General features: G+C 38.6%; 5 protein-coding genes across 9 annotated transcripts in view; all 5 read right to left on the bottom strand.

Annotated features, from left to right (window-relative positions):
- Nucleotides 1-15,918, bottom strand: part of stx7l (syntaxin 7-like) — a 300,211-nt gene that overhangs the window by 7,562 nt on the left and 276,731 nt on the right. Inside the window, exons 1-2 of one of the 5 annotated variants that reach the window (XM_066676998.1) lie at nt 2,222-2,326; nt 472-577 (exon numbers count right to left, since the gene is read on the bottom strand). In XM_066676998.1, coding sequence (XP_066533095.1) covers nt 472-544 — 73 coding nt within the window. In that variant the 5' untranslated portion in view covers nt 545-577; nt 2,222-2,326. Of the gene's footprint in view, nt 1-471; nt 578-849; nt 1,088-1,681; nt 2,005-2,033; nt 2,200-2,221; nt 2,327-15,918 lie in introns of those variants that run through there. The other 4 variants (XM_066677001.1, XM_066677002.1, XM_066677000.1 and 1 more) reach the window with 4 other exon arrangements.
- Nucleotides 3,884-6,245, bottom strand: LOC136702808 (trace amine-associated receptor 13c-like). Its single transcript, XM_066677943.1, has 2 exons — nt 6,192-6,245; nt 3,884-4,906 (listed from the first exon to the last, which is right to left on the bottom strand). Exons 1-2 carry the CDS (start codon nt 6,243-6,245, stop codon nt 3,884-3,886), a joined length of 1,077 nt encoding a protein of 358 aa, XP_066534040.1.
- Nucleotides 8,300-9,628, bottom strand: LOC136702807 (trace amine-associated receptor 13c-like). Its single transcript, XM_066677942.1, has 2 exons — nt 9,593-9,628; nt 8,300-9,322 (listed from the first exon to the last, which is right to left on the bottom strand). The coding sequence occupies exons 1-2, from the start codon at nt 9,626-9,628 to the stop codon at nt 8,300-8,302; spliced, it is 1,059 nt and encodes a 352-aa protein (XP_066534039.1).
- LOC136702596 (trace amine-associated receptor 13c-like) lies at nt 11,070-12,098 on the bottom strand. The gene has a single exon (XM_066677724.1). It carries the CDS (start codon nt 12,096-12,098, stop codon nt 11,070-11,072), a length of 1,029 nt encoding a protein of 342 aa, XP_066533821.1.
- LOC136702806 (trace amine-associated receptor 13c-like) lies at nt 14,208-15,194 on the bottom strand. Its single transcript, XM_066677941.1, has one exon. It carries the CDS (start codon nt 15,192-15,194, stop codon nt 14,208-14,210), a length of 987 nt encoding a protein of 328 aa, XP_066534038.1.

The raw sequence follows: 15,918 nt of genomic DNA, 5'->3' as shown, positions 1-15,918 counted from the left end.
CTTCGGCTAAGTCTCACCATCCCTGGATCAGAATGATTTTTAACGCATTAAACTCAGCACAGCTCCACTTCAGCGTGATTTAATCTAATGTTCAGTGTAAACAGGGCCTGAGTTAGCAGTGAGTGTTAAATGTCAGAAAATGGATCAGCCTTAGATCTACATTCCCTCAGCTACAGACACCCTCTGATATTTATTTATTACCAAACAAACCAGAAGCCAAGTTACACATGCAGTGTAAATGATTGTGAGTGTTGTTTAAGTGAACAGCAGCTGGTGAAGAGCAGTGGGCAGCCAAGGTTCACGTCCCAGCTCAGACAGGAATATCAAACTACACCAATAAAAGTGTCTGGGCCGGATTACTAAGGCTGCATTTGTTTCACAGTCGTAAGTCTCTCTGCATACGAGTGTCTAATGAATTCCCAAATCCTCCACCTGATTCACAGTCAGTCATGAACCCCGCGTCTTACTCACTGAGCTGCGTTATGTTCTGGATGTTGGAGCCGATCGTCTGAGCGAGCATATTTGGGTCTCTAGATCCAGACATGGTGAAGAACAACAGCCCTCTGCTCCTTCAGCCCTAAAGAAATATAAATAAATGAAAACATCACGACAAGCGTAACTCCCATCGAGCTGATCACAGACCTGCGCTGTGACACTAAACAATACATTCGCTGCACTGTCCGAGAAAAGAAGCGCGAGTACAGGCTAGGAGCAAAAACACTGACGGTCAGGTGACTTTTTCACAAGAAAATGGATGTTTCACTTTCACAAAAGCATTTTAAGGATACAGTTATTCTCCTTTGTGACATTCTTAAACACACAGCAACACTTCACTGAAAATATGCTCACTACGTCATAGAGGAACTCGGGCCTGGTGCTGCCACACAGCTCCTGGATTTCTGCTTCCTGGGTTAAAACGTGAGCTCCAGTTTCCTCCCAAAGTCAGAAGAAAAACATTAATAAACCAGTAGCTGGAGTGACTGTAACATTTTCCAAAAGTGTGACGTGGTGAATATGCAAAACAATCCAGAGAGAGAGAAAGAGAAAGTGTGTGACTGTATGAAACATGGACCCGCTGCGACCCTGATCAAGGGGAAGCACTTACAGACGATGAATGTATGAACAGAAGCACAAAACCTTTCCGATTGTAGAGTGAGTGTCACGTAGTTAAACCCTTTGAAAAGGCGAGGAACTGAACCGTGGAACCCAGTCTGTAGATGAGATCTATTAACTGTGAGGAGCCTCTTAAAGAATCATTATAAAGTGAAAAGATTTTACATAACAAAGGCTTCTAATATGCGAGTTCCCAGTTTGTGCCCAGTGACTCCGGGCAGACTCCAGACCCACCGCGACCCTGAACTGGATGAGGGCTACAGACGATGAATGAGTGAATAATGGGTTCTACGTTATATCAGTCCTGAGGCAATGAGTAATAACTTTCACGTTAACTTGAGTGTTTCGTATTCAAAATTTTTTGACAGTGGATTTAGAGCAAAAGGAGTCTGTGTTCATCTGACGGTAGATATTACTCTACCATTTAACAACGCGAGTCAAGCTCAGTTTTAATGCGTTCATTAACATTTAGTTCCTAAATCTAATCTTTGGTTCCATTTTCATCCTGTTTTATTGGTTCAGCCTCTCCACCGCTTTTCGTGGAACTTTATTTTAGACTGGAACTTACTGCAAGTCCTGAGAGTCTTAGCACAGTCAGCTGTTTTACTACTGTATTAGTCCCCGACTACACTGCGGTGTGGAGATCATTTACAGGAAGCTGTCTTTAAGCTTTAGGCCTTTTCATCTCTGGCTTCATCATCACCACCATCTCGTCTAAAAATACACAAAAGCACCTGCGGACCTTTAAGACACAGCGGAAAAAAATGCGGAAACAAACACTCCCTTCAGCGTTAGAGCAGTAAAGAGCTGAAAGGGCTGAGAGCACACGGTCTTCATTTTCATAAAAACAACGCACATGATCTACATCTGAAACTGAGACCTGACGCCTTTTACTGCGGCGCTAACCTTTAAAAACAAACCTAGAGATAAAAGTGTCCACGCCACATGAACGCGCACCAGCGCCTGTGTTTATCTGCCCTACAACACAGCATTACAGACACCCTTCGGCGTTTAACTGCTCTGTTCCAGCTCCTAAAGCTGCTCCAAGTCCAACACGTCCCTTCGCTACCAATTCCCTCCGACATTAACGCGTCTTTTCGGGATTTACCTTGGGTTTGACTTTGTGCTAAAATCCGTCTCCAGCAGCAGATTTCCTATCAGCTCGGTTTCTCACGTGACCGCTCTGCGCGTATCTGATTGGTCCTCGCGGAGAAAACACGCAGGGTTACGTTTCACACCCGTTTTCAGGAAAGCCCCGCTGATTGGCTGCATGCTCTGGACTCTATTACTAACACGACTGTGCAATTGTTCTCGCCATTCCGAGCACCATTTCCCACATGACGTGATGGCACCTAACCACTTTCGCTAAACACAAGAGTGATATAAACATTAAGTAAGGCTAAACTCGCTAAAACTCACGTTTGGGTCCATTATGGGTCGTGTTCAGTTAGCCACAGACATTGTGTATCTTGTTAAAATACAGATCAAAAAAGAAAAAAAAACGGAAAGTATAACTCATTATGCGCGGACCTGTACTTAAAACTGATCAGATCAATCCATTATTAATTTACTGTCTGTTTTATCAATTACATCATTATTTTACAAATCTAGTTTTCCATACACATATCTAGCTCTATAATGTAGATGGATCTTATTGATGTACTAATCAATGTTATAAAAAGTTTAGAGAACACTGATCAGAAAAAGCAGGTAGTGTCTCTGTCACAGCTGCAGGGTCCTGGAGGTTGTGGGTTCGTGTCCTGCTCCGGGTGACTGTGAGGAGTGTGGTGTGTTCTCTCTGTGTCTGCGTGGGTTTCCTCTGGGTGCTCCGGTTTCCTCCCCTGCTCCAAAAACACGTTGGTAGGTGGAGTGTCCGTAGGTGTGAGTGAATGTGTGAGTGTGTGTCGCCCTGTGAAGAACTGGCGCCCCCTCCAGGGTGTATTCCCGCCTTGTGCCCAGTGATTCCGGGTAGGCTCCGCCGCCTTGAACTGGATAAGACAATGAATGAATGAATTTTACATGGGAAAAAATGTCTAGGATAAAAAATAATAATCATAACAACAACATGAGACAAAATAACACAGAAGCCTCTCAGATATAAAATAATCATTAAACATGAAAAAATGAAGCTGAAAATCTAATAAAATGACCACAGATATCGTTGATGGTAGGGCACATTCATTGTTGCACCTCACTGGGGTCAGCGTGTTACTGATTATCACAGTGTTTGAAGATGTGCATCTTGGCTTATATTAAATAAAGAGTGATTTGATCCAGTGATTCACAAATTTGAATTAAACTTAATAAAAATATTAAAAGAATATAACAGCCCATAGAACTGAAAAGTTGAACTGATCCAGAACGTATTGGATGGAGCTCATATCAGATAACACAGTTCTACTGCTCCAATCCAACACTGGGAGCTTTAAAGACTTCAAGCACATGATATGCAATGAAATCTCCACAAAAGGAAGGATCGTATATAAAATAGTAAAATGTTGTATAGAAATACAACATAGCATCATTTTATATTTTTATTTGAATAATTAAACAGAGCCATGAATCTGACATAATTTCATTATGTGATTAGTTTTGTGATTAGTATGAAATTGTGGTACATCTGCCCAAACTGGACATGTTAGAGAAGCTTCTCGGGAACCTAACAGTACTTTAGGTTCTCCAACCTCTGACACAACTGCTTTAGCAACACCACTTTTGGGCCTTTAATTGGTTAATTCCCAAATCATTATTTGAAGCTACTGGAGGCAAATTATTTAAGCTGCAAACTGGTGTCAGACGAATGAGGAGCAAATATTTTCAGTGTCACAATGAGATAGAGGGATTTCCTGAACCAGGGGTAGAACAGGCCATATATTATGGGATTTATTGTTGAGTTTAAATAACCCAACCACACAAACACTTCAAAAAGAACAGGAGGAGTGGAGAAGTTAATGTAGGGATCAGTTAGAGAGTTCATAAAAAAAGGCATCCAGCAAAAAATAAATGCACCTACAACAATCCCAAGAGTTTTTGCCGCTTTGTTCTCGTGTTTAACACGTTGAGAAACATTTGTGGTCTCAATTTTTCTTGAATGCTTTCTTGAAACCAAAAATATCTGAGCATACAGACAAACCATGACAGAGCACGGCAGTATGAAAGCTATCACTGTGTCCAGAACTGACCATAGTGCATTGAACAAAAGATTACAACTTCCAACACAAGATACAGAACTAATGTACTCATCTAGTTCTGCTACATTTGCTTTTGAATACAAGAGCCCATAGGAATATCCAGCAGCTGCAATCCAGCTCAGGGCCATCATCAGCCATGCGATGGGTATGGTTATTTTTGTGGGGTACTGAAGCGGATGGCACACAGCTTCATATCGATCTGTAGCGATGCAGATCAGGTGGAATATGGACGCAGAGGTGAGCATCATGTCAAAGCTAGAGTGCAAGAAACAGAAGGTTTCTCCATAGTACCAGCATCCATCCACTGATCGGATCATGCTGAAAGGCATAACAATCACTCCCAGTAGCAAGTCCACAAGAGCGAGAGACATCACCAGAACATTTGTAGGTGTGTGCAGCTGTTTAAAATGAGCTTCAGACACAATGACCACAGAGTTCCCAAGAATAGTCACAGTTGTTGCCAACACCAGCAAAAAATACAACACACATTTAGTGGTTTCACTGTAAAAGTGTTTCACACAAGAGGCGTTAGACTCAGGATAACAGTACTCCATTAAATATGGTTCCGTTAGAGATGAGTTAGTAGTTAGATGAAGTATCTTCTACATAAACACGTGGAAGTGCAACATGTCTGTGACAGACTGCTGAGGAATTATCCCCCGTTCTCCAAATGTTGGAGCTTATATTTGCTTCTAACTCATGGAAAGATGACCACCAGGGAAACCACAGTCCAATCAATGGATCAGCTCAGCTGAACAACCAGTAAACAGATAGAAAGGTAAGCTTCTTTCTGTATTTTGAGATTTTAAAATTAAACGCCAATGGCTGTTGATGTTATCGATGTCCAATTTTCATCAGAAATAAAATACTACATGATCATGTTCTTTGTCATATATCTCTTTAAACGTGACCTTGAGGAAGATTCAGACAGAGGTTCTGATCTCTGATTCAAATTGTATTTTTAAAAATGTGTAGTGACCTAATGACATGTACATTTTACCTCGTCTCAGACACAGACGCTCCACCCACAAGTTGAGAGAGTCTGATACTTTTGATGCATTAAGTTGGCCTCACTGTCAGGATTCTGACAGCTGCGTTCTGATTGGCTCTCTACCTCCTTCTACACGTCATGCCAAAATAGCAGACTTGTGATTCGTCCTTTTGCATGTTCCTGCTGTTGTAGACAGTTTATGTACATGTTAAGTGGTGAAAGGTAGCAGATTCTACCTAAAGACTCTGAGCTGATATCAATATGTGACAAGTCTAGACAATTTTAGCACCTGGACTCGTTTGCTAAGGAGCTATGCTGCTGCAGTTTATGGAGAATGTGGATTGGCTTGGTCTCACTGAAATAAACAAGGCTTCCCTGAAAAAACTGTCTGAGTGGCAGCCTAAAATGTGTATATATCATTCAGCATTAACAGTGCCGTCACATGTACACCTACACAATCATGCTGGCCTTTGAATTGTGTGCTTAGAACAAGTCAGCTGGTACCTCTCCTCTTTAGCCTGGTGGACAAGGTATATAAGATTTCCTAAAGGAAAATTTTATTTGTCAGGCCAGTGAACACTTCAACTCCCTCCATCTTAACCCTCTGGTTGTGTACTGGTCAAATCTGACTGATTTATAAATGTCCTCTTTAAAAAGTGTAGTAAATTTAATCTGTTTGTCATGAGGTTCCATGATCTAAAATAAATCTGAATTTTTTTAAATAAAAATTGTGTGTTTTATGGAACTTGTATACACCCATATTTTTCCAGGTCAAAAATGACAGGTTATTGGAAATATATTGATGAGACTAAAATTAGTGTATAAAAAATAGTTCAGGCATACCTCTACTCGCCTTTCTCACACCTCAACGTGTCTTTGAGCAGACATAAACACACGTACACGCGCGTGCACAAACAGGCACACATCTTATACCCATTTTTGGCTTCCATGTTAACCACCACAGGAACCAGTTGACATTCATTTTTTCATTCATTTTCTATAAGCACATATCCAGTTCAGGGCGGCGGTGGGTCTGGAGCTTACCTGGAATCACCTCCTGAAACCTGGAGGTGGCACCAGTCCATTCGCAGCGCAACACACACTCAAACATTCACTCACACACTCACACCTACTTACACTTTTGAGTCTCCAATCCACCTACCAACGTGTGTTTTTGGAGCGTGGGAGAAACCCGTAGCACCTGGAGGAAACGGACGCAGACACAGGGAGAACACACCACACTCCTCACAGACATTCACCCGGAGGAAACCCATGCAGACACAGGGAGAACACACCACACTCCTCACAGACAGTCAATTGGAGCAGGGTTTGAACCTACAACCTCCAGGACCCTGGAGCTGTGACAGAGACACTACCTGCTGCACCACCGTGCCGCCCAGAACCAGTTGACAATATAGATTTTAACTTATGGGAATACCACCTGTTGATAAACAAAATTGCATCAATGTTTCGATCATACACCTTTCTCGCAGCTCTGCTTTTCTGAGGTCGTGCTCATAGTTTAGTCAATGGCCAAGAGATGTACAGCAGCTGAAGCTCTGGACCTCATATTTGATTATGACCATGATCAGAAGGAGAGAAGCCAGGTTGACAGTGAGGAGACCTTAGAGGAGAAACTGTCAGAGGTTGAAGATGACACAGAGTACAACCCAAAGGAGGAAGACTCATTTGGGCTTTTGTTTTCAATAAATAAATCATACTGGTCAGTTTTGCCAGGAACACAAAAGTTGTTATTTTGTGCTACTGTTTATAAACTTTAACTGGTTTCAAAAAGTGACTTTGGTATTCATTTCAGGGAAGTATTTTGTGACAAACACTACAATACGTTTCATCTCATTATTCAATATAGCCAATATTATATGTATATATTTTTCCCTAAAACAACAAGTGGTATGAGCTCAGGGAAATGAAGCCTGCGGGACATAAACATCAAACAAAAGTTCAAAATTTCTAATGTTCACGGAGCAGACATTGATAAAAAGATCTAACACAAAATTACGTGATCATATTGGTATTATTGCTGATTTATAATGGAATAAAATGATCTCAGTCAAAAGTGACTGGGATGGTGACAGGATGGTTAAATGGGCTCTGGCCCAAAGAAGGTTTCGGCATTGCTAGATCCTGTTAATATCTGGTGTGTTCTTTGCATTTGTGAGTTTTAACTTTTGTTTGTGGTTGTAGTGAGGATCTGGATAGTTTCTGAGCCCATGCAGTATTTTTCACTACAAAATCATATCTGTTTTTAATTCACTGTGGTCTGAGGGCCCAAAGACCAATGTTAATCAATATTGGTTCTGGGCCTTGTCCTTTGCATACAGAGATTTTGCTGGATTTTCTTAATCTTTTAATTATATTGTCTACTGTGGACAATGGAATCCCCAAATTATTTTTATTAAATTGAGAAACACTATTCCTGAATTGTTTAAGCATTTGCCTGCAGTCTGTCACAACATCCCAATCTCTACTTAAGATTAAGAGAGTTGTAATTATTACATTTTCTTTATAAAAAATGTGAAAAATCTAATGGCTCTAACAATGCATGCACCCACCTCCTCCCTGAGTATCTGTACAATTCCATCACTGATAACAACTGTCACTTCCGGAGGAGGTTGCTGTTATTGTTCAACATCTCTGACTGTGATCATTGCATTGTAGAATAAAATGGAATTTGCCTCCTGAATTCAAGGGAAAACTGGAAATATTTATAATAAAATTAAACTCTGATATATAATACATATAATCAAATCAAATAAAATCGTTCTCTTTGTAATGGAACAGGGTCATGAATTTAAACTAACTTTACAGTGGAAATGACCTGTAGGTAATTTAAAACTTGCATATCTGCACAAATTGGACACATCTGAGGAGAAGCTCATCTGGAATTTAATATTACTTTGAAATCTCACATCTCTGACACAACTGGTTAAGTAAAACCTGCAATAATGGGACTTTTTCTTTGCAATTTATTTGTTTGTTCAATTTAAGCTGCAAAAACATTGGTGTCAGACGAATGAGGAGCAAATATTTTCATTGTCACAATGAGATAGAGGGATTTTCTGAACCAGGGGTAGAACAGGCCATATATTATGGGATTTATTGTTGAGTTTAAGTAACATAACCACACAAACACTTCAAAAAGAACAGGAGGAGTGGAGAAGTTAATGTAGGGATCAAGTAAAGAGTTAATATAAAAAGGCATCCAGCAAAAAATAAATGCACCCACAACAATCCCGAGAGTTTTTGCCGCTTTGTTCTCGTGTTTAACACGTTGAGAAATTTTTGTGGTCTCAATTTTTCTTGAATGCTTTCTTGAAACCAAAAATATCTGAGCATACAGACAAACCATGACAGAGCACGGCAGTATGAAAGCTATCACTGTGTCCAGAACTGACCATAGTGCATTGAACAAAAGATTACAACTTCCAACACAAGATACAGAACTAATGTACTCATCTAGTTCTGCTACATTTGCTTTTGAATACAAGAGCCCATAGGAATATCCAGCAGCTGCAACCCAGCTCAGGGCCATCATCAGCCATGCGATGGGTATGGTTATTTTTGTGGGGTACTGAAGCGGATGGCACACAGCTTCATATCGATCTGTAGCGATGAAGATCAGGTGGAATACGGACGCAGAAGTGAGCAACATGTCAAAACTAGAGTGCAAGAAACAGAAGGTTTCTCCATAGTACCAGCATCCATCCACTGATCGGATCATGCTGAAAGGCATAACAATCACTCCCAGTAGCAAGTCCACAAGAGCGAGAGACATCACCAGAACATTTGTAGGTGTGTGCAGCTGTTTAAAGTGAGCTACAGACACAATGACCACAGAGTTCCCAAGAATAGTCACAGTTGTTGCCAACACCAGCAAAAAATACAACACACATTTAGTGGTTTCACTGTAAAAGTGTTTCACACAAGAGGCGTTAGACTCAGGATAACAGTACTCCATTAAATATGGTTCCGTTAGAGATGAGTTAGTAGTTAGATGAAGTATCCTCTACATAAACACGTGGAAGTGCAACATGTCTGTGACAGACTGCTGAGGAATTATCCCCCGTTCTCCAAATGTTGGAGCTTATATTTGCTTCTAACTCATGGAAAGATGACCACCAGGGAAACCACAGTCCAATCAATGGATCAGCTCAGCTGAACAACCAGTAAACAGATAGAAAGGTAAGCTTCTTTCTGTATTTTGAGATTTCAAAATTAAACGCCAATGGCTGTTGATGTTATCGATGTCCAATTTTCATCAGAAATAAAATACTACATGATCATGTTCTTTGTCATATATCTCTTTAAACATGACCTTGAGGAAGATTCAGACAGAGGTTCTGATCTCTGATTCAAATTGTATTTTTAAAAATGTGTAGTGACCTAATGACATGTACATTTTACCTCGTCTCAGACACAGACGCTCCACCCACAAGTTGAGAGAGTCTTATACTTTTGATGCATTAAGTTGGCCTCACTGTCAGGATTCTGACAGCTGCGTTCTGATTGGCTCTCTACCTCCTTCTACACGTCATGCCAAAATAGCAGACTTGTGATTGGTCTTTTTGCATGTTCCTGCTGTTGCAGACAGTTTATGTACATGTTAAGTGGTGAAAGGTAGCAGATTCTACCTAAAGACTCTGGCAGTGTGAGACATTTTTTCATAACCTGTAAAACTGCAGAAAATGTAAATGTTACAAAAGTAAACAGTGTGTATGTTTGTTCAAGTACAAACCACATGTCCAGAACAATGTAAAAAAAATTAAATGCAATAATGTGCAAATTATTTAAATCTTATGTTTAAAAGAAACTAGTACAAAGAAAAGATTTTATATGTTGAAACTGAGAAGTTTTATTTGCCCACTTTGAAACTGAAGCTAGCAACACATTTCAAAAAAGTGGGGACAAGTTCGAGTTCACCACTGTTTTTCATCAGCTCATCTTTTAACAACACTCTGTAAATATTTAGGAACTGAGGAGACCAACTACTGTAGTTCTGAAAGTAAAATGTTTTCCCATTCTTCATTACTATTGGACTTCAGCTGCTTGCTTCATAATTTACCAGCTGATATCAATATGTGACAAGTCTAGACAATTTTAGCACCTGGACTCGTTTGCTAAGGAGCCATGCTGCTGCAGTTTATGGAGAAAGTGGATTGGCTTGGTCTCACTGAAATAAACAAGGTCTTCCGTGAAAAATAAACAAAAAAACATCTGGATTGCACCCTACCGCTCCAAAAATGGTATATATCATTCAGCATTAACAGTGCCTTCACTGATGTGACAATCACCCACGCTATGCAAACCTATACAGTCATGCAGGCTTTCCAATTGTGTGCTTATAGAAAGCCAGCTGGTCCCTCTCCTCTTTAGCCACCTCCTCCCTGAATATTTGTACAATTCCATCACTAATAACAATGGTCACTTCCAGGAGTGTGTTGCTGTTATTGTTAAACATCTCAGACCCTGACTATTGCATTGTAGAATAAAATGGAATTTGCCTGAATTCAAGGGAAATATTTATATTAAAATTAAACTCATATAAATTGCATTAAGAAAAAAATATATATATTGTCTTTCTCTTTATAATGGGATAGGGTGATGAATTTAAACTATTTTTACAGTGCAAATTACCTGTAAGTAATTTAAAACTCTTGCATATCTGCACAAACTGGACACATCTCTCCTATCACTGGTTAAGTAAAACCTGCAATAATGAGACTTTTTGTTTGCAATTCATTGGTTAGTTCTATTTAAGCTGCAAAAACATTGGTGTCAGACGAATGAGGAGCAAATATTTTCAGTGTCACAATGAGATATAGGGATTTCCTGAACCAGGGGTAGAACAGGCCATATATTATGGGATTTATTGTTGAGTTTAAATAACCCAACCACACGAACACTTCAAAAAGAACAGGAGGAGTGGAGAAGTTAATGTAGGGATCAAGTAAAGAGTTAATATAAAAAGGCATCCAGCAAAATATAAATGCACCCACAACAATCCCGAGAGTTTTTGCCGCTTTGTTCTCGTGTTTCATGGTTTGAGAAATCACGTTGCACTTTTTTGTGCTATGAATTTTTCTTGAATGCTTTCTCGAAACTAAAAATATTTGAGCATACAAGCAAATCATGATTGAGCACGGCAAAAAGAAACATATTGTTGTGTCCAAAACACCCCACAGTGCATTGAACAAAAGGTTACAACTTCCAACACAAGATATAGAACTAATGTACTCATCTAGATCTGCTATATTTGCTTTTGAATACAAGAGCCCATAGGAATATCCTCCAACAGCAATCCAACTCAGAGCCACCATCAGCCATGCGATGGGTATGGTTATTTTTGTGGGGTACTGAAGCGGATGGCACACAGCTTCATATCGATCTGTAGCGATGCAGATCAGGTGGAATATGGAGACAGTTGTGAGAAAAAAATCTAAACTAGAGTGCAGAAAACAAAAAGTTTCTCCATAGTACCAGCATCCATCCACTGATCGGATCATGCTGAAAGGCATAACAATCACTCCCAGTAACAAGTCTGCATGAGCAAGAGACATCACTAGAATATTTGTAGGTGTGTGCAGCTGTTTAAAGTGAGCTACAGACACAATGACCACAGAGTTTCCAAGAACAGTCACAGTTATTGCTAACACCAGCAAAAAATACAATAGATATTTAGCTGTTACACTGTAAAAGTGTTTCACACAAGAGGCGTTAGACTCAGGATAACAGTATTCCATTAAATCTGCATCCGTTAGAGATAAGTTTGTAATCTGGAGCATCATCAATATAAAGCTGTAGAAGTAAGGAGTCATGGACAGACTGCTGAGGAATGATCTCCAGTTCTGGAAAAGCCAGAGCTTATATTTGCATCTAGCTCAAGGAAAGATGACCACCAGGGAGACTGTAGTCCAATCATAACAAGTCTCAGCTGATAAACAAATGCTTTCTGTATTTTGTCATTTGAAAATAAACTGTTAGTAGATTTTGATGTTACTGATGTTCAGTTGTCATCAGAATTATGATACTTGACCATGTCATTTGACATTTATCATAGAAATTTGACCTTGAGGAATATTGAGACAGGTGATAATGTTTGAAGTAACTAGTAATTAAAAAACAATCAAAACAATTATATTATGCAATAACTAGTAAAACTGGAGAAAATAAAAAAATAAAGATGAATATTTTGATGAATGAATATTTTACAGTTTGGTCAGATACCAGAGGAAGTGGTGGTGTTCCTGGATCCTATTTATACCTGGATTCTTTGCATTACTGAGTTTTAACTTGTGTTTCTGGATGTGGTAATAAACTGTGTTCACAGACAGTAGTTTTGGGAAGTGTTTCTGAGCCCATGCAGCGCTTTCCACTAGAGAAACCTGTCTGTTTTTGAATTCAGTGCCGCCTGAGGGCCCAAAGACCACAGCCAGTTAATACAGGTTTTGGACCTTGTCGCATGTATACAGAGATTTCTCCAGGTTCTATAACATTTTAATGTATATGGTGACGTACATGATAAAAAGTCCCAGATGCTTTACTATTACATGCAGGGAAACGTTATTCTTGAATTATTTTACTTTTGCCCATGCATTTTTTCAGAGAGATTTGAACCCCTCCCCACTTTTGCTTCTGAAAAACTCTGCCTCTGTAAGATGCTTTTTTAACAACTCAGTCCAGTCACTGACCTATTGCCAATTAACCACATTTATTTATTCTAAAAGTACAAAGTTTTACCAGACATTTGTTCCCCATCCCAGCTTTTTGGGAACATACTGCTGGCATTAAATATTTCAAAATTCTAAATATTTTTCAAAAAAAAAAAAAAAAATCCCATTTACTACATTTAAAATGTTTTCTTCATTCTATTCTCAATTAAACGTATGTGTGGTGTCCCTGACAGGGAGTAAGTGTAATCCACGACTACACAGCATTTTGTATTGTGATTTTCCATTGAAATAGGACTAATTTTAATCCCTTCCTGGGAAACCACCATATAGGTTTAAATGATTTGCACATCATTACATTCTGTTTTTATTTACATTTTGCTTAGCATCCCAACCTCTCTAGGAAAAGGTTTGTACATACACTATTCAGATTTACGAACCTCAAGAAGAAGACTTTTTTTTTGTTTTACTCTGAGTAATTATAAGTTGTTTCAATCTTTATCTCTCACTCTCATGACCACAAAACAAACACAGTGGTTTTATAGAAGTTAATAAGTAATAAACCTGAAGATCATAAAATGCATTCCTATGACTCAACAGTTTTATATTTATTCTTATTTGATTATTCATCTAAGAAAAATAAAGCTGGAAATCATGTGACGGCATCAGTCTGTGAAACAATTCTGTAAATGTTTACTTTAATCTTTCTGCCTGGTGTTGTTTTTTGTTTTGTACTTATTTGAAATGGTTCAACGTTGCCTGATGAGGATATTCCATTGCAAAATACATGTAATTGTAATTACTTGCTTGAAAAAACTTAATTATAATTAATACAATTATGAATATATCAATAAAAATGTATACTATTTACAAACACATCCTAAATTCTCACTATGCTGCAGTAATGAGAACATTGTCACTTAAATGGAAAAAAAAAAATATATATATATATATATAATAGTACACACTAACAGACTCTAATAGAGCATGGCTCCCACAATCCCTTAATATTTTTACAATTACAAAACTGATAATAATGGTCACATCCAGCTCTGTGTTCCTGTTAGTGCTCTTGCCATAGGCTTCTCTGGAAGAGAACACTACTTTTAATTCACAAATCTGTGACACGACTTAACAATAACTGCAATAATAGGCCTTCTTCATAAGCAGTTAATTAGTTAGTCCTCAAATCTCAAGGAAAACCATCTTGAGCACTAAAACTATTTAAGTCACAAAAACATTGGTGTCAGACGAATGAGAAGCAAATATTTTCAGTGTCACAATGAGATAGAGAGATTTCCTGAACCAGGGGTAGAACAGGCCATATATTATGGGATTTATTGTTGAGTTTAAATAACCCAACCACACGAACACTTCAAAAAGAACAGGAGGAGTGGAGAAGTTAATGTAGGGATCAAGTAAAGAGTTGACATAAAAAGGCATCCAGCAACAAATAAATGCACCTACAACAATCCCGAGAGTTTTTGCCGCTTTGTTCTCATGTTTCATGCTTTGAGAAATCTCACTGCACTGTTTTGTGCTCTTAATTTTTCTTGAATGCTTTCTCGAAACCAAAAATATTAGAGTATACAGACAAACCATGACTGAGCACGGCAAAAAGAAACATATCAGTGTGTCCAGAACTGACCACAGTGCATTGAACAAAAGATTACAACTTCCAACACAAGATATAGAACTAATGTACTCATCTAGATCTGCTATATTTGCTTTTGAATATGTGACACCAAAGGAATATCCTGCAGCTGTAATCCAACTCAGAGCCACCATCAGCCATGCGATGGGTATGGTTATTTTTGTGGGGTAATGAAGCGGATGGCACACAGCTTCATATCGATCTGTAGCGATGAAGATCAGGTGAAATATGGATGCAGAAGTGAGCAATATGTCAAAACTAGAGTGCAACAAACAGAAGCTTTCTCCATAGTACCAGCATCCATCCACTGATCGGATCATGCTGAAAGGCATAACAATCACTCCCAGTAACAAGTCAGCCTGAGCGAGAGACATCACCAGAATATTCGTAGGTGTGTGCAACTGTTTAAAATGAGCTACAGACACAATGACCACAGAGTTCCCAATAACAGTCACAGTTATTGCCAACACCAGCAAAAAATACAACAGATATTTAGCAGTTAACGTGTAAGAGTATTTCACACAAGAGGCATTCAATTCAGGATAACAGTATTTCATTAAGTCTGCTTCTCCCATTAAAGAGGCATTTGTAGTCGGGAACATCCTTAATATGAAGTTGTGGCAGTACCAGTCTTTGACAGTCTGTTGTTCATTCTCCAGTTCTGGAAATGCTGGAGCTTATATTTGCTTCTACCTCGGAAAAGATAACCAAGTGGGAGACTGTAGTCCAATCAAATTCAGCTCATCAACGACAAAACAAAAGGAAGGCGGAGATTATTCTGTATTCTTAGATTTGAAAATGAATCAGTTTCTTGTGATTTTTCTGATGCGTAGTTATCATGCCCTTTGAAATGTATCAAACCTGACCTTGAGTAATATTGAGATAGAGGTGATAATCTTTGATCTAACTTACAATTAAAATATATATATATATATATATATATATATATATATATATATATATATATATATATATATATATATATATTGACCTAAGACATTTTTTTAATAACTGGTAAAACTAGAGGAAGAGTAAATATTACAAACAAAAATACCACTTAAATAAATAAATAAATAAATAAATAAATAGCAGCACAAAGACTGCTGCAAACTCAGCATGCTCTTATGTCTCAGGTAGATATATAAATGACTACAGGTGTGGTCTCATTAGACACTGGGTTTTGCAACAAGAGGGCATCAAATTACTTCAAATGCTGCCCAATAAAGAGACGTTCAGAGAATTCTTTTTTGTAGTGTACATTTTGGTAAAAGATTGTTGACT

The sequence above is a fragment of the Hoplias malabaricus genome, chromosome 7, assembly GCF_029633855.1.
Source record: "Hoplias malabaricus isolate fHopMal1 chromosome 7, fHopMal1.hap1, whole genome shotgun sequence".
Lineage (NCBI taxonomy): Eukaryota > Metazoa > Chordata > Actinopteri > Characiformes > Erythrinidae > Hoplias > Hoplias malabaricus.
The sequence above is the reverse complement of the archived record's forward strand: the minus strand, read 5'-3'. Positions and strand labels throughout refer to the sequence as shown.

What these genes read in the sequence shown, in the direction of transcription:
- LOC136702808 (XM_066677943.1), bottom strand. Translation starts at nt 6,245, where the DNA reads ATGGAAGCCAAAAATGGGTATAAGATGTGTGCCTGTTTGTGCACGCGC. An exon ending in GTTTGTGCACGCGCGTGTAC is followed by an intron (nt 4,907 to 6,191) that starts GTGTGTTTATGT and finishes GTGTTTATGTAG; the next exon opens with AAGATACTTCATCTAACTAC.
- LOC136702596 (XM_066677724.1), bottom strand. Translation starts at nt 12,098, where the DNA reads ATGCTCCAGATTACAAACTTATCTCTAACGGATGCAGATTTAATGGAA.
- LOC136702807 (XM_066677942.1), bottom strand. Translation starts at nt 9,628, where the DNA reads ATGTTTAAAGAGATATATGACAAAGAACATGATCAT. An exon ending in ATGACAAAGAACATGATCAT is followed by an intron (nt 9,323 to 9,592) that starts GTAGTATTTTAT and finishes GTGTTTATGTAG; the next exon opens with AGGATACTTCATCTAACTAC.
- LOC136702806 (XM_066677941.1), bottom strand. Translation starts at nt 15,194, where the DNA reads ATGAAATACTGTTATCCTGAATTGAATGCCTCTTGTGTGAAATACTCT.